This window comes from Ischnura elegans, assembly GCF_921293095.1.
Source record: "Ischnura elegans chromosome 13 unlocalized genomic scaffold, ioIscEleg1.1 SUPER_13_unloc_1, whole genome shotgun sequence".
NCBI lineage: Eukaryota > Metazoa > Arthropoda > Insecta > Odonata > Coenagrionidae > Ischnura > Ischnura elegans.
Window position 1 is genome coordinate 10095546 of NW_025791657.1, and position 19416 is coordinate 10114961.

Sequence of the window (19416 nt, forward strand, 5' to 3'; positions counted from 1 at the left end):
CTTAACTTTCCCATTAGTACATCTGTGGCCACTGCTCGGGCAAGGTGCCTCGGGATGCTATTGGCAACCATGAATGCTTCCTGAATCTCACTCATGTGGATCAATTGCAGGGGAAGATATATCGATCGGGAGAGAGTAAGTTTTGGCCTGATCAGGCATTAATATCATTTTTGGGATTGATTGCACGTGTTCTTGAAAAGAAACTCATCAGCGGTACCTAATATCTGTCCTTTCTTTCAGTTATCATCACCGATCAAATATATACTGACCAAGTGTGGCACAAGGGCAATTTGGTAGAACCTGGTGAGTGACTATATTTACAAGTGTCCATAGTTTTCATACAAATGTTGGGTAACGTAGTTTGTAGCAGCTTAAGTTGAGAGTAAGCAGTGTCATTTCCTGCATTATCATTAGCTGGTATTAACTGTAAGTGAAACCTTTGGATATGTAGAGCCTTGATTCACATACAATGTGAAAATGGTGATGTGAGTATCAGTTTTCTAAAATAATGTAGTGTGAGTAATGTAAGAACACTCGTAAACAAAATGTAAAATGCGAGTACTATTTTCTTAAGTATTGGTCCCTTTGTGTTCAACCTAGAAGTATTTCATAAGCCTTTAAGTAAGAATTCTAGTCATTCTACAGTGCGGTTGGTTGCTGTGATGAATGGAAACAGCTTTCTTGTATTACTTGTAGGGCCCTCAACAAGCAGCAGTGGGGAGACTATTGGTGAGGTATTCCACTGAGAAACTATTTCCTCGCACATTATGTTTAAGTATGCAACAAATGACTATGTATCAATTCAATTTTCAGAGGACAACTGCCTCATTAAAGCCCTCATTATGGAGGTGTGGCAGCGACCACCACTACTCGACATTTGCCTTCCTCTCAAGGAGAGGACTCCGGAGAGGAAGGCAATGTTGTGGAGGGAGGTACACTTGGCCTTAGATGGTATGCATTGACAAACTTTCCCGAGTGTTTCTCTAGTTATTACTCTGCCAGCTTCAGTTAAAGTTCTATACATAACCAATCATTGCACGAAATATCCCGGAGGCAGAGCTCCCCTCGAAATTCAAAAGCCTGAGGGACAAGTATGTCAGGGAGAAGAATGTGCACCCACCCAGTGGATCAGAGGCAGTGAAGAGGAAGAAGTGGGTGCACTTCGACTCTCTGACATACCTTAACAGTTGTATAAAATACAAAAAGTAAGTGTCGTCTGTCCTTGGGTTTTTCATATGAGCTTCACGAATAATTACCTGAACATTTTATTGAGATGACTGATGATGTGCTTTAATTAATATCTGTTCTTATAGGACATCATGCAGCCTGAATGAGGGGAATGGAGCACGTTTCACTCCAACTGTTGGCTCGGGAGCAGTTCCTTTACCATCCCTAACCTCCAAGTCTTGTAAGTCTTGCCGTCATGGTCTTCTTTTGTTACTTTTCTTTCTACAATTTGCTCCTTAGAAATGTTGGAAGGCATGGTGGTATCACTTCATGCAAAAAAGCCACAGAAAACTCCGGGCGTTTCCGAGGTTAATATGTATCAAGGTTTGATTCATCAAGGATTTCAAAAATTGCCATGTCTTCATTCTGAGATGCTGCCACTGCTGCTTTGGAGCGCCCTCTCACCCTTGACAGGCGGAACCATTCCCCTATACTCCTCTTCACCACCACCATGTCTAATGGTACGCCGTTAACATTCTTCTGCTTCACAGCATCTGAAGGAGATATTAGAAATGTTGAGCAGATTATAATTAAAAATATGCAGTACACCCCAAGCGTCTCAACAGATGACAATGGCATTACATACCAAATATTAGGTCAATGATGTGAGGATACTCAGCCTCAAAAGGTATTTTTTGTGATGCTCGCCCTGTCATGCAAAATAAACGACTTAGGTCATTGCACATAATTGTGGCACACACAATGTTTACAGTTTTGTTTAGGGAAGTTGTAAATGTTTTCCCTGTACTTTGGAAGAGGGCATTGGAGCATCTGCTCTGCAAGTATTTCACCTGAAAGGAATAATTAACTTCATTAATGGTTCATACGATGTTACAGGTTATCATCAAGTCTCCCATGAAAAATGCCATGGACAGTAAATTCAGAGGAATATTGATGTAATGGTGATTGCAAAGAAATAATAGGTATTATGTGAATAATTAATAAAAACACACACCATAAATGCTCTGTACTTTGAATTGGAGCGAACTGTCTCCTGAAATTCAGTCAAATCCTCCAACTTCTTCAAGGGAAGGTCATGGAGAACCTGCACTTCCTCCTCATGTTCTTCCCCTGCAGGCAAACTATCCATTTTTAGTGACAGCGCCTGAATACTTTCTTTTATCTCCTTCAGCTCAGTCATTATCCTGGCTTCAAATATTTGGAAGTTGTAGTCATCACCCCCGACTGAAAGCAAGAGAAAGTAAATATGAAAGCAATAATTCAAGGGACAGTGAAGAGCTTCATTCATTTAGTAGGACCATTTCTGGACCACAAAGACATGCATAGTGAGTAAATGGCTGTGACTTTAGCACTTTCACATTCATGAGGCATTACTTGCTTAGATTTTCCTGCATCACTTCTTGCATCACTACCCATGTCCTCAGAAAAACTTTGCAAGGTAGAGGAAAACTGTGTGTGTGTGTGTGTGTGTGTGTGTGTAAGGAAGTGTATGTAATGAAAATTGGTACATGGAAATGGGACATGTATTGGGAATGGCTGACTTCTGATACAGCAACTGTGAATCTATTCCTTTTTTGTCGATACCACTCCCCCATTTGGGGCACCCCACTGCTAGGTGTTGAGGGTGTTGGAGCTTCTATTGGGCTAACCCAAGGGTTTTTGGAAATTTGCATCTCTGGTAGCATATTTCCTTTTCCTGCCTTCTGGTTCAGCCCAGAGTTCTTGGTGACGGATGGCTTAGGTAGCATACTCCTTTTTCCTGCATTCAACAAATTTCTCCTTGATCGTTGAACTTTGAGTTGCCTCATTTAAAACCTCAACATCTTCACTTTCAGTTTCAACAGGGTTAACATGCTGCCTTTTTAACCTTTTCCCTACTGTACACACATATATATATATATATATACATACATATGGACATTTCCTGACCCGGGAGACGACGGCCGTATATTTACATGTGATTTTCCTGGCCAGGATAATGAAAGCCGTATGTATACGTTTCCTAGCTCCCCCCTTTTAGGATAGTCGGGGGTTTACGTTGTCTTTGTCTCAGGATCCAACCCTGCCGGGTTTAGGATTTACCCTCCGAATCCGGGAGCAGGTATAACCACACTTAGCGGTAAGGGACAGCAGTCATACAATTGTTTATCCAGTCAGTTTTTGAAATAAATATTTGTTCATTTTTCATAAAAATAAATCAAGAACTGAATTATTTGTCTTTTGAGCAGCTTTTACAATTTTTAAACGAATTTCTACGATAAATATTAACTTGTATCTCGAGTTATGTATAGACATCAACATGGAAATTGCTGCTGCATTAAATGCATTTATATTGACCTTTGAACTTCGTTTTAAATTTGACAATGCTCTGAAAAAAATGTGAAATTCAATTCTAAGTCTGCAATTTAAGTACAAGCAACAATTATCCATTTGCTAAATACATATAAGCTATCCATAAGCTGACCGCAAACCGATGCTGCAGGTCTGGTCGTAAACTCAGAAAGGAGGGAGCACAACTACTCTCGGAGTCCGAGAAAATGCTGAGTCCCAGCGTAAAGGGGTCGAAAAAGGTTCAGCAAGACCCTTCTTAATGAATGTCTTCCAAAAATGCTCTGTACCACGAGAGGGAAGTCTCTCTTGGGGCTCAGTACAGCAGTCATGCTAAGACGAAAACTCCACCATCTCGAAAGGGTTTAAGTGCAATTTTGCTTTTCAATCCTATTGATCAGTTTTATTGTCATTTTTGATCTAAAGGGCTAATTAAAACTTCACAAAAATTATCCTCAAGTAATTATTACAAAACTAAAAAAATGGGCTAAATTGCAAATTTATACATTTTTAATGATCTTGTGCAATCAGTAATAACAGTTAAAAACCATAAATATGCATATATTAATAAAAACCTATGCTATTTGTAAACTTTTTTGCTATAACGTTAAAAGATATTTATTTTATTTTTTTTACAATGAAAAAAATTTTTTTTTTTTTCATTTTAGTCATTTTTTTAGGTGCTTTGCAGGATCCGAAGATGGCGTCTGATTTTAATAATTCTTTTTGTTTTCTTGTGCAAACGTATTGCAATTTTTCCGCGCTATAGCGGCACGAAATTTGTAACTTGAGTTTTTTCGCACCACTCTACTGGTCACCCGCTGTCATTACTCTGCAGAACTACAACTGCTGCACACAAGGTATTTAAATCGAGTTAAGCCTATTTTCAGCCAAAAAGATTTTTTTTCTAATCACACTTTATCCATATCTGTTAGGCCTATTTAAGTACAGTAGCCAAGAGCACAAAACAGTGAATTGATTGGGGTGTCTATCAAAGCAAAATTTTACCATCATTTCAAAACTGAAAAAAAAACACTCGATCTCAAATCAACAAGTTCCATGTTCATTTTTTCTTATGATGCCACAACTGACATGGTACATAACTGGAATCTCATGCTTATTATTCTTAACAAGTTATTTAATTAGTTTTTTTACTATGATCCAGTAGTAAAGACAAAATTGTTACCCAAAGTACACTGGAATTCCCATATGAATACAATGAAATAAATCATCATTACACCCACAAGCAAACCGTAACTAAGGATATTTTTCAGAAACACATTTTCAAAGATCCACTACAAGAAATAATGGAATTGAGAATTGCTTAAGCATCATGGGACGATAGTCTGAAACTGGCAGAACAAGACTGCATATATTGCTGAATGTGAAGCATGTTGAAAATTTTACTAGACATTTGCCGACCTCATTACATTCTCAAGCAGAACTATAAATCATAAACTTAAGATGTATAGATGGATGACGAATATAAGTGCTACATCCTTCACAAGGGGGCTGTCCAAAAACCGGGTCTCACAATTCAATCAAATTTTCTTGTGTTATACATAGTCCATTGGGAGCTGTCCTTGAATCAGACCCAATATGGGGTTATATAACATAGTAGTTTAAACTGAAATGCATTTAAACATTTACATGTCAAATATATTCATGTACAAGAGCCACTCTGCAAAGGGTGAGCATCAGTCCAGTGGTTAAAGCGCCCAGTTGTCATGCCGAGGACTCTGGGTTGAGCCACATTTAAAAATAAAATTTTCAGTAGACGTAATGGAAATATTGACAAAAAACAAGCTTTTGTAAAATAAGAGTGTAGAAAGAAAGTATGAAAGAAACCTAATTCAATATTACATTGAATATGAGATCCACTTTTTGGACACCATCTAGTAGGAATTAGTTAAAATCTTTTCTCTGAAGAGTCATTTTCAAAGCACTGAAGAGTAAAATTCTTGTAAAAGCACTTTAAAGCTCTAAGTATTCTTGTAAAGCACTTTCTTGTAAAATCTCCAGCTATATACAAAAACAAATGAAGTGACAACGCCAACACTCACCCATAGCCTCCATGATAGACTCCATGGCCATTGTTCGATTATGAATCACCCCTCCATTCTCCATAATAGTAGGCTGAAAGCAACCAGATTTCAGATTTACAAATGACATCTTTAAAAAAATGAAACAAAAATTTTCCTTTCTTGTAAAATCTCCTGCTAAATACAAAAAAAAATGAAGTGACAACACCAACACTTATCCTATACACTCTCCAATAATACACTGTCCTAAATACTAAAATATACACTCCTTTCTGGGGAAAAAGTGTGGGCCAGGAGAATAAACAAAAGGCAAGGTACAAATATTGTGGGGCAACCGGTCTTCTTCAGAGTTAGTTCTTCTATTCTTGCTTATATAGTGGTTTTATTCGTGAATCTTCATAAATCGGGGAATTCATGTGGGAACAGTTTTACTTATTGGCTCTTCGTCATGGATGGGGATGACCTCCTTGGCTGGCTCCTGCAGCGTCTTCATTCACCATGGGCTGAGAGAATATTTAATTCAAGGCGTCGTGGGTTGACCTTATTCCTCTTGGCACGGGAAATCTACCATTGTATTCTCCTGGTTCCTCATCTTCGCCACTCTTCACCTCACAGTCTAACCTCCATGATTCTCTTCTCTTTCTACCTCTTCTCCACCTGACATGCAAGACACTATCAGTTGTCGGGCATAACCTTTGGCTGCAACATGAAGCCATGGTGGATATGTCTCCCCAAGCTGAAATTTGCCCATATTTTATTAACAAGAGCGCGTTATTTTCTGAGGTTGGGGCAGCTGGGGGAAACTTAGGAAGCCGGTTTTCATAGAATCCTTACCACGGTGAGGGGAGATTGCCTAAACATGTTCTCCTTTTGTAGAGAAAAGGGGTACAGATTCTGTCACCCTACATTCGATGCTCACAGGTATTGTTTGGAGGGAGGGCATTGGGAAAAATGTGGACCTTCAACCGATCGCGTACCCATCACAGAAAAAGCACAAAATTGGGAAAGCAGGGAATCATGGGGGGAGGGGGAAACACTCAACACTCCATTCAATCATCACTCTACACCCTCACACATCTTTACACACGATATAGAAGCAGTTCTCATTACCTTGTGAATGGTGATTTAAAGTTACCAAAGAAAAATTTTAAGCGGCTATGGTTGCAATAAGTTGTGCCCATTTTTGAAAATATTGATAAAGATCTCACAATTTGGGCTCAAGTGCCCATGTTTGTAGTACTTAAAATTCAAAATTTCCCACAAACATCACTTTCATCCATTAATTTAACCCCTTAATCCCCAGCATTGCATAAACGCAATTTTATTGAATCGTAATTATTGGAAAAAAACTTTCCGCAGGATAATTTTTTCTCAGGTTTTCTGAATTTCTGAAATGTCTTTCTTTTTTATTCAGTTACTTTTGTAAAAATTTAAACTAAAATAATAATTTTAATCTTCAGAATTTGTCCATTTCGAAGCATTGAAATACCACAAATTGTAAATGATATTTTACAAATATTTACAGAGTAATGCCACTAAAAGTAATTTTTCCTCTACGTTCTAAGTTTCTTTATTGATCATGTTTATTTTTGTCACGAACTTTTCCCATTCCTGGTAGAAATATGGTTGTTCCAAATAGTGTTGCGTTCACACAACAATGAGAATTCTCTGGTAGAGCAGGGGGCTTTTCTAAAAGCATAACAAAACTTGTCAGTATGGCTTTTTATCAACAATGTAGTCTTTCGGAGGCAGGTCAGCTGCATTTTTTGGCACACACAGGTTGTGAGTTTAAGAAGTAAAGCGTGAATAGCATTTTGAATTCCAAGTTGGCCATCTGTATGAATTTCACATCAAACACTCTGGTACTTCTTAGAGTCTAACTGTTACAAGCACACATGGAACCGATACAGGGCAATGTCATTCCCATGTCATTGAGTGGAAGTATTTCTTTGTGGACATTGAATTCAGCTTAAGATGCATTCTGTTTCAGAGACGGTAGAATGAGAGGGTGAGAAACGTATTAGTTGAAGCAGGATTGTGATGGAAGGTGGAGTGTTCCTCTAGTCGCTCTCTGGAATTTTCTCCGTGCAATCCTGAGTTACCTCTCTTTTTCTATCGCTTAGTTGTTGTAAGGCTAATAGCTTCAATTTTAGCTAGATCTAGCTTCAGTAGGGTCCATATCAGTTAAATATTCCTCTGAAATGCATCTGTAACTCTCATCCGGTAGTTATATCAATAATACTGCAGTAGTTTATGCTCAGCCTTTAGCAAAACAATTCATCCAGGTGTTTCATTCAAATTAAAATAAGAAGAAGAAAATTTTACCTGTTATTTCTACGTCTCGTATACTTTAGAAGAAGCATCAAGGAGGTAAGTGAAGAATATAAATTAACAGGATAGGCGATGTATGATATTTTCTAAACTTTGGAACCACAATGGGGATTAATTAGGTCAAAAGAAACCGTATAATACAAAGTAACCAAAGGTAAAAGCCATACATGCAATTTGGGGAATAATGGGTTAATTGAATGTGGATTTCATGCATACCTCAGTGGCATCAGTCTCCTTGGGAGATAGTTCTTTCTTGGCTAAAACCTGCATAGAGTCAAGGTCTATCTCCATGGCTCCAGTACCTTTAGCATCCACCTCTTCACTTTGGGATGATGTTGACGCCTCTGCCTGCACATGAGTTCACAATCAGCATCATTAAAAACAGGGAGATGGAAACATAGAATGAGCTTGGTGAGTTTGCCAAAAAATAATGATTCTCATATACACAATTGATAAAAATCTATACACCACCCCAAAACATTCACTTGTTTATATTCACAGTTACAGCTTGTGTGTCACATTTATATGCACTAAATTGCACAATAACTATAATGTATCACAGTGCTCAAAAAGGGAAATAACTCCTGCTATCAAGAAAATGCAGGATTAGTATCAAGTAAGAAAAAAACTACTACATAATGTGCGAATGATTATTTGTCTAATGCTTGAATGAGTGACTGAGATTTGAGTTTAATTATTTAAATTTCTTGAAATATTGTTGCCCTAATAATTCTTTACTTTGACCTATCTTCCACACATGCTAAAAGCGTTTCTATTCTGTGGATTCTATCTGCTAGATGCTTTATATCATGATAAAAATTCTTATTAATCTTTCAAAATATAGATATAAAATTCAATTCTGGGCAAATCACTTACAAGAGCACGGAAAATATACAAAGCATGCTGTGTTGAGAGATACATGAGATGTGTTTACTCACTTGCCAAGAGTGCATCATATTGTTAGCTCATCCTACTGCAATGCCTGGACCTATTACCAACCTTTAAATCCCATGGTAGCCTTTACAAATTCTTCTGAGTTTTGAAAGTGATAATCATAGTCCCTGCTTTTTTTAAGCATTACCCTACCATTCTTTCCTCTACCAAGATTACTACGATGATCCGAGGGGTTGTAATTCCATGCGTCGGTATAGCACAGTTTTTTATTCTGTAGTGAGCCAGGCAATAAATAGCTAAGGAGTATAAAGGAGCAACTCATAGCTTGCAAATAATAATGCAGAGTTTTACTCATTCCACTGTCTATCTAACCTTAAGTCCAGAGGGTAAGTTACCTCCCTCTTTACATACAAGAAGTAAGCCCAAAACGATCGTTGGCATGCTATTATCACAACATTTTTTTAAGGGTGCTTCATAGGTAGAAACTGTATTCAATGTGTATTACTTTAAGCAAACGAATTTAACATTTAAGGTAAAAATCTGAACATGTATAAAAATTTTAAGGTTTACCAATGCATGTGACTCTACAGTTTATTCAACCAGCTCCAAACTAACTGATCTCTGTAAAAATTTATGCACATTCCACAAAATTTCAGTTCTCCTTATTTGGGTGTAAAACTTGATAATGCAGTCTCCTTGGAGGAACATATTCAGAAGATCCGCAGAAAAATGACATCTACTTGTTTTTTTATTCTCTCAGATAAATTTTAGTTACTGATGCATTAATGCCATTTTATTATGGTGAATTCTACCTGAATATGATGTTTAGTATCCTCATCTGGGGCCGTAGACCCAATAATAAAATAATCTGCAAAATTCAAAAGAGGCTACTGCAACTCTCAGGTAAAATTTCTCCTGCAGCTCTTACGTACTCTCTCTCCATCCACAGCCAGTCACCCTCTACTTTAAAAGTTAACTATATTATATCAACCCTCTGTGTTCATGTATACTGCAATTGTTTGTGCAAAAAACTATATATGTACATAATTATGACAAATTTCTTCATAAAAAATTCATTCATTTCTTCATTAGTACTGTTTTTGCAACTTATATACTCTTTAACACATTCAATGCGGATGATATTTTCACCGAAACCTCCAGTGACGGATGGGTGATTTTCCTTCATAACGGTGGTCTTGGAGGTAATACAACAGAATTTGCAATTTTTTTTGTTTCTATTTCAAGCAATTTGTAAAAAACCCTAATGACATACATGTATGCCACCCGTCACCAGTAATTGACAATTCACGCAACCCGCATTACACACATGCAATTTTCCTTGTATGAAGGAGTGAACTTTACATATTTCCGTTTATGATACTTCTTCTACCATTGATTCCTTAGGTTAATGACGGAAATATCTTGGAATTAGTCTTTACGTGTATTTTTTTTGTTTCAACGGCCGTAGATTTAATTTTTTCAAGTCACAGAAGTAGAACACACAATGAACGGCAAGAAAAATATAAATTTATGGGATAAACATTTTTTTAATCTATGTTACCTCAGAGTTATTGCAAAATTGAAACATTTCAATAAAAATTCTCACAAATGTTTATGATATATTTGAAAGCAAGGCCTTAGATAGTGCCCTGGTTGACTTTCACATTCTGGGCAAATTGCAGTCACTGTCCTACGGATGCCTTCACGGTTAGCGGAGAAATGAAGAGCCTGCATCATTCCTAAAAACCTATCACGGCACATTTTCTCCCGAATATCAGTACTCACACTAATTCTGACCTCCAATCGTTAGAAATCGTGTTAACCCTAATTGCGCCCATCTGGAGAAGAAGGCCCAGCCAAGTTTCCAGTTCTCCCTGTCCAACAGCTTCCAATCCATTATGCCCTTAGTGAGGGCCCTTAGTGAAGACCCTTGGTGAAGGATTTCGGAGGAAAATGCTTTCTGCATTTTTCTCCGTCTATGAGAGGATTATTTCAAAGAAAATATCATTTGCAAGTTGAAATAATCTCTGGGAGTGCCGCTGGTAGGGAGGGACTCCCACCTTGAGCCTTAAAAATTATCCAGCAAAATAGTACAATTTGTGTAATGGAGTGTTGCATGATTAATACCTTAGTTTTTATGAAAATTAAGACTGTATCTGTACCTAACACTAGAATGTATTAATGACCTACAAAATGAAAACACCATAATGATTAGAGGACAAGTAATTGATGCGGAGCAATGACTGAGAAAATATGCCGTAAAATTAGGAAAAAAACCCAAATTATGTAAAAAACGTAATTTGCAATAATTATTTTAAAATTATTAATAAAGCATAAAATACGTCCTTATGGACCGCATGGAAACATTTTGGAATAAAATAGTAAGTTTTGAGACGGGAATACACGTTATTAACAAAAACTAAGTCTGATAATAATTTTTGTGGTTGCACATATGATATGAATAAATTAAAAAATAAGATAAAAATACTATTTCAAGGGAATAAATAATGGTTAAATGCCGTAATGCTTAAAATACCTCTGAGTCTATTTTTTCCGCAATTTCGTTTACAAAGCTAAGGAAACAAATAAACGAGTAAAAAAATACAGACCAATACTGTAGATAATGTAATGCAGTGTTGCATACGCCATTAATATGTTATTTTTTTATGAAAAGGAAGAAAATCTGCAACTAACCCAACACGTATGAATAACTCAGAAAATGAAATAAAATCGAAATGAATAGAGGATTGGTAATTGACCTAGGGAAACGAATGAGAAAATATGCCGTAAAAGTAGAAAAAAGACCCAAAAAAATCACCCAGGATAAACGTAATTTGCATTAATAAAAAATGTTCCTAGCAAAAGAAATTCAAATATAACATCATTAACTGAAGCACCGCACTAAGATCATTTTTTTTATAATGTAGTGAGTATGAAACGGGGATAAATATCTTTAATAAAAGAGTTAGTCTAATCATAATTTTTGTGATAGCACATAAAATATAAATAAATTAAAAATGAAGGTAAAAAAACAAATAAAAAAAAATAATCCATATGTAAGACATGATTATGATATTTACGATAAGAATGATGAAAAAGAGACGATGGAAATGAAAAGAAAAATCTCAACCTGCCAAATTGTTCCAAAAATAGCACTAAAGTAAACAAAAAAACATTAAAAATGAAGGAACACGTAGAACTAGAAACGGACACTTCCGCAATGGTGTAAGGTCAATCCCGAACTGCGGGAGGGTGAAAAAGTAACGCTAGGCGCGCTCGGAGCACCCTAGTGACCAGCGGAAAAACGTACTCCCGAAGACATACATTTATGTCATCCGCCTGAGTGGAAAAGCCCTCATGACATATATATATGTCATCCGCACTGAATGTGTTAACATGTCTTATGTTTGTCCAAAGAAATCACTGGACCAATTAAAATATTATTATTATTATTATTACCTGATCAGAGGCTTGGAACATGAGGTCATTTGTGGCCCCATTAGTGCTTGCATTGAGTGCACATCTTCCTACATCATCACTGAACTGATCTGCTTTTACAGAAGGAGACCCACATGTTCCCATGCCACTCTGAGGAAAAAGGGATTTAACACTTCATAAAGGTTTTCACCGATTGCTATTAGAAACAAAAAGATCACAACCTATACATTAAATGTATGGCATATGCATTACTGGAAAATTCCCTGATTAGCTATTCTGACCTAAGAGAGGAAGGCAGGATAAATTTATTGACTAACAAAATATGGTCCATTAAGTTAATCTGCCTTTTCAATTAGCCATAGGAAAACCTTCCTAAAAAGGAACAACAAATTTATCAGCAATAATTTGAGACATCATGGTCTCATGACATCATTATTGACAACCAAGAATCATTATCTACATGTGCAGATGTAGTACAAAAAAGTTGATTTAATCCATAATAGGTAATCATTATATTTTATTTCAATCAAAGTTGAATATATGACAGGTGCCATTAAAATCAGCTCACAGAAAGAAATTGATGCCTCTCAACAATCACCCTGGTTTGCCAACATCTAATACCCTTTCAAAATATGGTGAAAAACAAATCCTGAGTCCGCCACATAATTTACTCCATACAGTTCTCACCACATCCACATCTGCTACAGTTAGAATATGCCCTCTTTTTTTGGGAACAATTCATGTTTGGTAGATTTGACTAGAAACTGCATCACCTAATTACATGGCAATACAGCCAGCCAGAACCAACACAAAAGGATTTATCATTCACCATGAAAGGTGTTTCTCATTTGGAAGGATTTCACCAGGGAATCATGTATCAAATCATTAGGGGTAGCCAGCCACACTATGATCAGTGATCTGTTGATCATGATATCACAATAACTCAGGGTGAGAGTACACAGTGCTACAACAGGTAGCATGAATATCACCTGTTTTCCTTCCATATTGTTTGAACAATATCGAAGGAGGAGAATTTCAACTTGTCTCTTCATGAATGCAAGGCTTGGATGTTGACAGCAGCAGAGAACTGTAGACTAGAAGCATTTGAAACATGGTGCAGCCGAAGAATGATGAAGATAAAATGCATCGACCATGTAAGTAACAAGGACATGCTCAGAAGAGAGGCAGAAAAGAGAATTCTTCTGAAAACCCTTAGCAGAAGGCAGAACTACTTAGTTGACCACACAATGAGACATGATGGCCTGATAAAAACAGTCGTTGAAGGACCGGTGGAAGAATAGTAAAGGTTACAAAATATGTAAAAGAGAAGAAATACGTCACAATGAAAAGATTAGCAGACAGGAGAGTTGCCTCTAAGATATCTTAGGACTTATGAAGATGATCCGTCCTTCTATTCTGTGGTGATTGGAAGAGAGCATGGTGTTTCTATGCCGACAAAAATGGGAAATTCCATGACGACAGTCCTCAATTGCTCAGTGATCAAAGGTGAGTGATCAGAGTAGCTCCAGCCCTCATTCTGTTGAGAACAATGAAACATTCATTTTGAATTAGAGCTATGCATCTCTACATTAGTTAAAAGAAACCTTTTGGGCCCATGGGCCTAAATTTTTGGGACTTTGATTCCCTTAATCTCCCTTGAAAAAGAAACCAGAATCGGTCGGGAACCATTAAGGCCACCCAAAAATTTACAAAGGCAACATAGCGCAGAAGCTTTTCTTTAACTAACATGGCTAACTGTGAAAGTTCTAATGAAGGCACATCTCAAGTTTACTTATTCACATTTGACGAAGTTAGGGAAAGGTGATGCTTTTCCAGCAATTGATACAGGAATATTACACGGAGGAAATATTCCTGTGAGCATATTCCTATTCCATATTTGATAAAGGAAGGAAAAAGGTATTGTTATTATGGTAAATGATATAGGAATAATACATGGAGGACTGAATTTGTGAAGTAGCAAAAATGTGCTAAAAAAGCAAACGTGAACTTACCAAGTCGTCAGTTTCCAATGGGTCTAAAGCATTACTTGGAATTCCAGCTGGATCTGGTGTGTTCATCTCAGGATAATTACCTTCACTGAGAGGGTCTTTGTTCTCGTCTTTCACAGTTACCTAGAAGATAATGCTGGGTGCCAATCAATGGGGGCAAAATAAAAATGTGAATAATTATAAATAATAACAATAAAACCTCCTCTTTCACCTGAGACCACTCAAGCTGGTTGAAATCAGTTTGCACAAGACTTTAGTGGCAACCAAAAACGAAATGGCAGACATGACCAGTTCACTCGGCACACCTTGGTGTAGAATGCATCTCAATGTGCTACCCACAGTAAAAGAGGGTAAATTCTTTACCTTCCAACTCAGACATTTTGCCATCCTATAGAACCTTCATTTATATTGCCATTTATAATTAATTATATGTTATAATTAAAATGTCCACAGCATAACAATAGGGACAGAGGGATTAGTGTTTTCTCATTATTTGCAAAGCAGTGAAGTAAAACCCTCATTATCAGTGAATCCATTTCGAAACCGAATTTCAAGAAGTATATAATCACATTGTCTCCTTAATAGCTTACTAGCTGATACAAATACATAAATTGATTTAGAAAATTAGATCCACAGAAAAATATATCGGTAAATTCATTAACCAAATAAATTTATTGATCCAAATTATAAAATTGATGTTATTTTCCAAGCAGCCTACTTTTCCTCTTATATCTTTTTTAATAGGGTGCTGTCCTGTTTTTTCACCTCATGGCATCTGGTCTCCCTAGTCACACAAGCAAGGGTGACTGCCCGTACAAATTCATTCAGTTACACAGGGCAAAAGCAATTTCGTCATGCAACCTAGTAAATACCTACAAATTAAGATCATATAACCAGGGTTTCACTTTGGATGAGGATAAAACTTACCAACATATTAGCTCTGGATTGATGGGGGTCTGGCACAGGAATGTATATTTCAGTCCTTTGGACTGAGCAAGTGAGATGTGAGGTGCTTTCTATCTCATCTTGAATACAGTCTTTTGTGTCAGCAGAAGACCCCCACTCATCATCAGCTACCTGATCTCCTTGGATACTCTATGGAGAAAATAACAGTGATAAACTCACCTCCTACAATGACAACAAATGAAGCATACTCCTTATATCGATAAAATAGGATTTTTAATGTGATATCCAAGCATTTATATAAAGATTGACATGTGTCTCTTAATCAATAACTCAAAAGCTAAATAGCTGCTGAAACCAAATTACGCAGGAAGATACTTGGTATTGAGTTCACATAGTGGCCGTATTACAGCATCATTGGGGCAACAGAAGCAGAACATAAATGTTTTCAACGATGTTGTCCTCAAATGTGAACCTTTCATGAAGTATATATTTTTGATTCAATTTTATTCTAATTGACATCTTGTTTATATGTACCTACTCAAATATGAACTCTGGGATAGAATAGGTATATCTCATACGTTGGCCACTTTCTGAGGAGGAAAAGTATGAAATTAGCAGCCTGATCCTGGATGGGAGAGTTTTAGAAAAGCGTTAAAGAGAAGGAAAAAATATTCGAAGTCAAAAAACATCATAGAAGAGAAGGAAGTAAGAGATATTTTGGACCAATTTTAACGGGTAAGAGAGCTATGCCTGAACAGTCTGTGCACGAAATAGTGAACGGCTTAACAAATATGATACACACGAATCTAAGAAATTCTGACAGCTCCTCATCAATAGTCTGGTGGATGAAATGTTAATAATTTAGAACATTTCTTCAAATTTTCAAATCACATAACTCAGAAAAGTAAATAAGTTAGCATACTATTTGAGCTCTAGATTTATGTAAAAAAGTTCTTTGCCTAGGAATTCTTCATTTATTTGAAAGTAAAACTAAAAATTATAAAACATCAAATTCATTCCATTCAATGCTCAAAAGATAATTTCTGACTAAATATTAAAAATCCATTTTAAAAAATTTACTTAGAAAGTGGAATACCAATCCATTCTCTGTACAAAGAAACACTTCAAAAAACCTTTCCTGCAAAGGTAAACACCCAACAAAATTACTTATCTAAAAAAATATATAGGTTAAAAAAAACAGACCTCAAAATGTATCATAATTATCAAAATACCCAGTATCACTTTTACACAAAAAAACTTCCCTGAACAACCCCTAAAAATGCAAGATATGATATGGCACGCCATGATTGCGAAGACTGTAACATAAATTAATCATCTCAATTAATAAAATATGGTATTTCACCACCTAAGCCATCTTTAAAATCAAATAAACAGGGAACATCACATTCAGTGCATATCTTAGCCGGTAACCATTAAAAAGAACCTAGCAATTTCATAACACCGAAATTTGAAACACAGATTGCAAATTTTAACTAACAGATTATACAAAGAAACATTACTTTTACTGAAAAACATAAGTTGTAAAAACGGAAGTGACATAAAATTCACTAATTCTTGGTTAACTTTGTGGTATTCCATTATTTCCTGGATATAAACAGTTACTTATACCACTTATTTTATAAGAGCACGACCCGGGTTTCAATGAGTAATCATCATCATCAGGCGCTAATTATAATTATTAAATTATAATTAGCGCCTAATAATGATGATTACTCATTGAAACCCGGGTCACGCTCTTATAAAATAAGTGGTATAAGTAACTGTCTATATCCAGAAAAAGGAAGTGACATACATTCTTCTAGCAAATATAACATACTCATATTAATAAAAATTCATGCAAAAATGAAAATGTAAATATAATCTTGTAACAATGTAACTAACATGCATACTAAACATATTGATACTTAAGAGATACATCACAACCATTTTCTCATAGTGTTTAATTTTATGTATATAGCTTAAAACGTTAGAAATGACATTTTTTGCAGCTATCATCTTCAAAGCTTAAACGTAATTTTAAATACTGGGCCTTTTATGCATGAAACCCCCAAGAATCCACATTTTGTGTGTGTGCAGTTGAGCCTATGATTGGACACTTAATAACAGCTCAATTTCAGTTCAAACTGACAATTACCAGGAAACGGCAGGAGATTTTTTGTTCATTTTTACATGCTTCGGTGAACCAAGTGAGTAAATATATTAAAAGGGATTGTTTCATAGCGTAATGGGTGCATCGCCTATAACGAGTTGCTCCACTATGTTAGCTATGATTGTTTTACAAACACATAATTAAATAAAACAACAAAACGTCTTTACTTACCACCACTGAAACATGAACTGCAAGGTAACAAGCACTTTTCATGGAGATTGAGAGAAATAGCTTGCGGAGAAACTGGGCGAGTTTCACTAATCCTTAAACCATGTACGACGGCCTTTAAAGTTCTCCAACATTATCAATTAACAAAAATAATGCTCTTTTTATTTTTAATCTCTCACCCAAGTACTTTTTGAAATAGAGTTGGATTTACCACCTTCAAAAAGTCATACAACAGCCTATTATACTTAAGTTGTGGCGTGAAGTGAATAATCAATCTAACTTTTGAGTTAATCCAATCAAATAACTGCTATAACTTGTTCAATCCACACATAATACTCTACCTGGATTTCTCATTGCTGTCGACACAAACCAAAGATTCTCACTTAACATTTTCCGAAACATACCATGTCTTTAAAAGATAATAAACGAAAGTACTCACCCTAAAGCAACTAATCCCAGAAAATTTTCTCAGCTGTACGTCCGATTCTAAACAAGTGCTTTTGAAAGCACTTAATTCCGTGAGCTTTTTCAAACATCGTGGACACAGGGTGGTGGGCAGGCCATCACCCACAGCAACCTAAGATAGCAATCAACACGCTATACATTGGAGAAGTGCGAAATGATGCTCATAACACGGAATAATGAAAGCAATATCAAAAGGATGAACCAAAAAAAATGTAGGCAACGTGCCACTTACTACTAAACCGAGTAAACCATTTAGGGCATCCTTCACAGTTATTCTGCGAGCTACGTTGGAAGTGAATATGTTGTAATAATAATCATCATCCTTCATGCATAGTCTGCACAAGGTTTTCTCAGATTTCCTTTCTGATGAAGCGGTGAAAATCCCGGCGGTACTATTCATGTTTTAATTTCTATCACTCATTCAATCTTTAAATATGTTAAATCGTCGATGAAATCATCAACACATAACAGACTTCAGATCTCCAGATTCGTCACTGAAATTACATACATTTCGATGATACAACAATTATTTAGAATGCACACGGTGAAAGACAAGTTTAAATTTTTATATTAAATAACTTATAATCACCTCAACCAAAAAAATACACCACAGCAAAATATTACGGTTGACCTTGCAGTTCACAGTAGCCAATGTTAATGTAAGATCAAGCAAGAAAGATTGGTTTGCTGTCGCTGAGTGTTAGTTTTCTTTTCTACCGCTAGAGGCTCAACTACATAGCAGGCCTTTAATCAACGCGCGTTCCGAAATTTACCGGCAGAAGTACTAACTGTTTGCTTTTAATTTAGCATAATGTCGCGTAGTAGGCCTACAATAGATAAATAAGGTATTTCCAACGATGAGTGATATTGTATTATTTTAAACATAAATATTGTAAAAAAATTTTAATTCAACTTTCAAGATATTTTGGTAACGTTTTTCAGGACCGTAAATGAACTGTAACCGTGAGGAAGATGAAGGCGGGCTTAAATTCCGTTTCTGGCCTAAGTATTGAATAATATTCAACCATAAATTATTATACTACCATAAATTTAAAGAAGATTGACGAATCAAAATAAATGTCCCTTTATTTTGTCAAATGGAAAGAAAATAATCATCGAACGCGGATGTTTGCCCTGTTCTATAGGTGTGCTGTTTGCGGATAAAATGACAACTAGATATCATCGATTCTATGTTGATGCTTGATTGCATGGTCTTGCATCAACAAATAAGCGTGGCGGATCAGTGTTGTGTTCCTGGGATTAGCAATCGTCGTCATTGTGCATGTTTTCTTCGTGGGATTTACGATTGTGTTATAAATTGTTGAAAACATTCTCAGTCCATGCTATTGAGTCGCGATATGTCTCTCAGGCGATTGCTGTTTGTTGTTGGCGTTGTTGGTCCTTTCGTTGGGTATTATTAAGTACTTTAATTTTCAAACATCAACTTAGTTAATGTGCGTGTAGTTCCCTTGTGAGA

At 36.2% G+C, this 19416-nt stretch overlaps 1 protein-coding gene across 1 annotated transcript; it reads right to left on the reverse strand.

Annotated features, from left to right (window-relative positions):
• Positions 1–1169: 1169 nt before the first annotated feature.
• LOC124172047 lies at positions 1170–18584 on the reverse strand. The gene is made up of 11 exons (XM_046551454.1): positions 18529–18584; positions 18172–18433; positions 17914–18051; positions 15158–15325; positions 14234–14353; positions 12243–12371; positions 8106–8237; positions 5580–5652; positions 2183–2412; positions 1814–2018; positions 1170–1721 (listed from the first exon to the last, which is right to left on the reverse strand). Exons 2-11 carry the CDS (start codon positions 18337–18339, stop codon positions 1537–1539), a joined length of 1548 nt encoding a protein of 515 aa, XP_046407410.1. The 5' UTR covers positions 18340–18433; positions 18529–18584; the 3' UTR covers positions 1170–1536.
• Between the last annotated feature and the right edge of the window lie 832 nt (positions 18585–19416).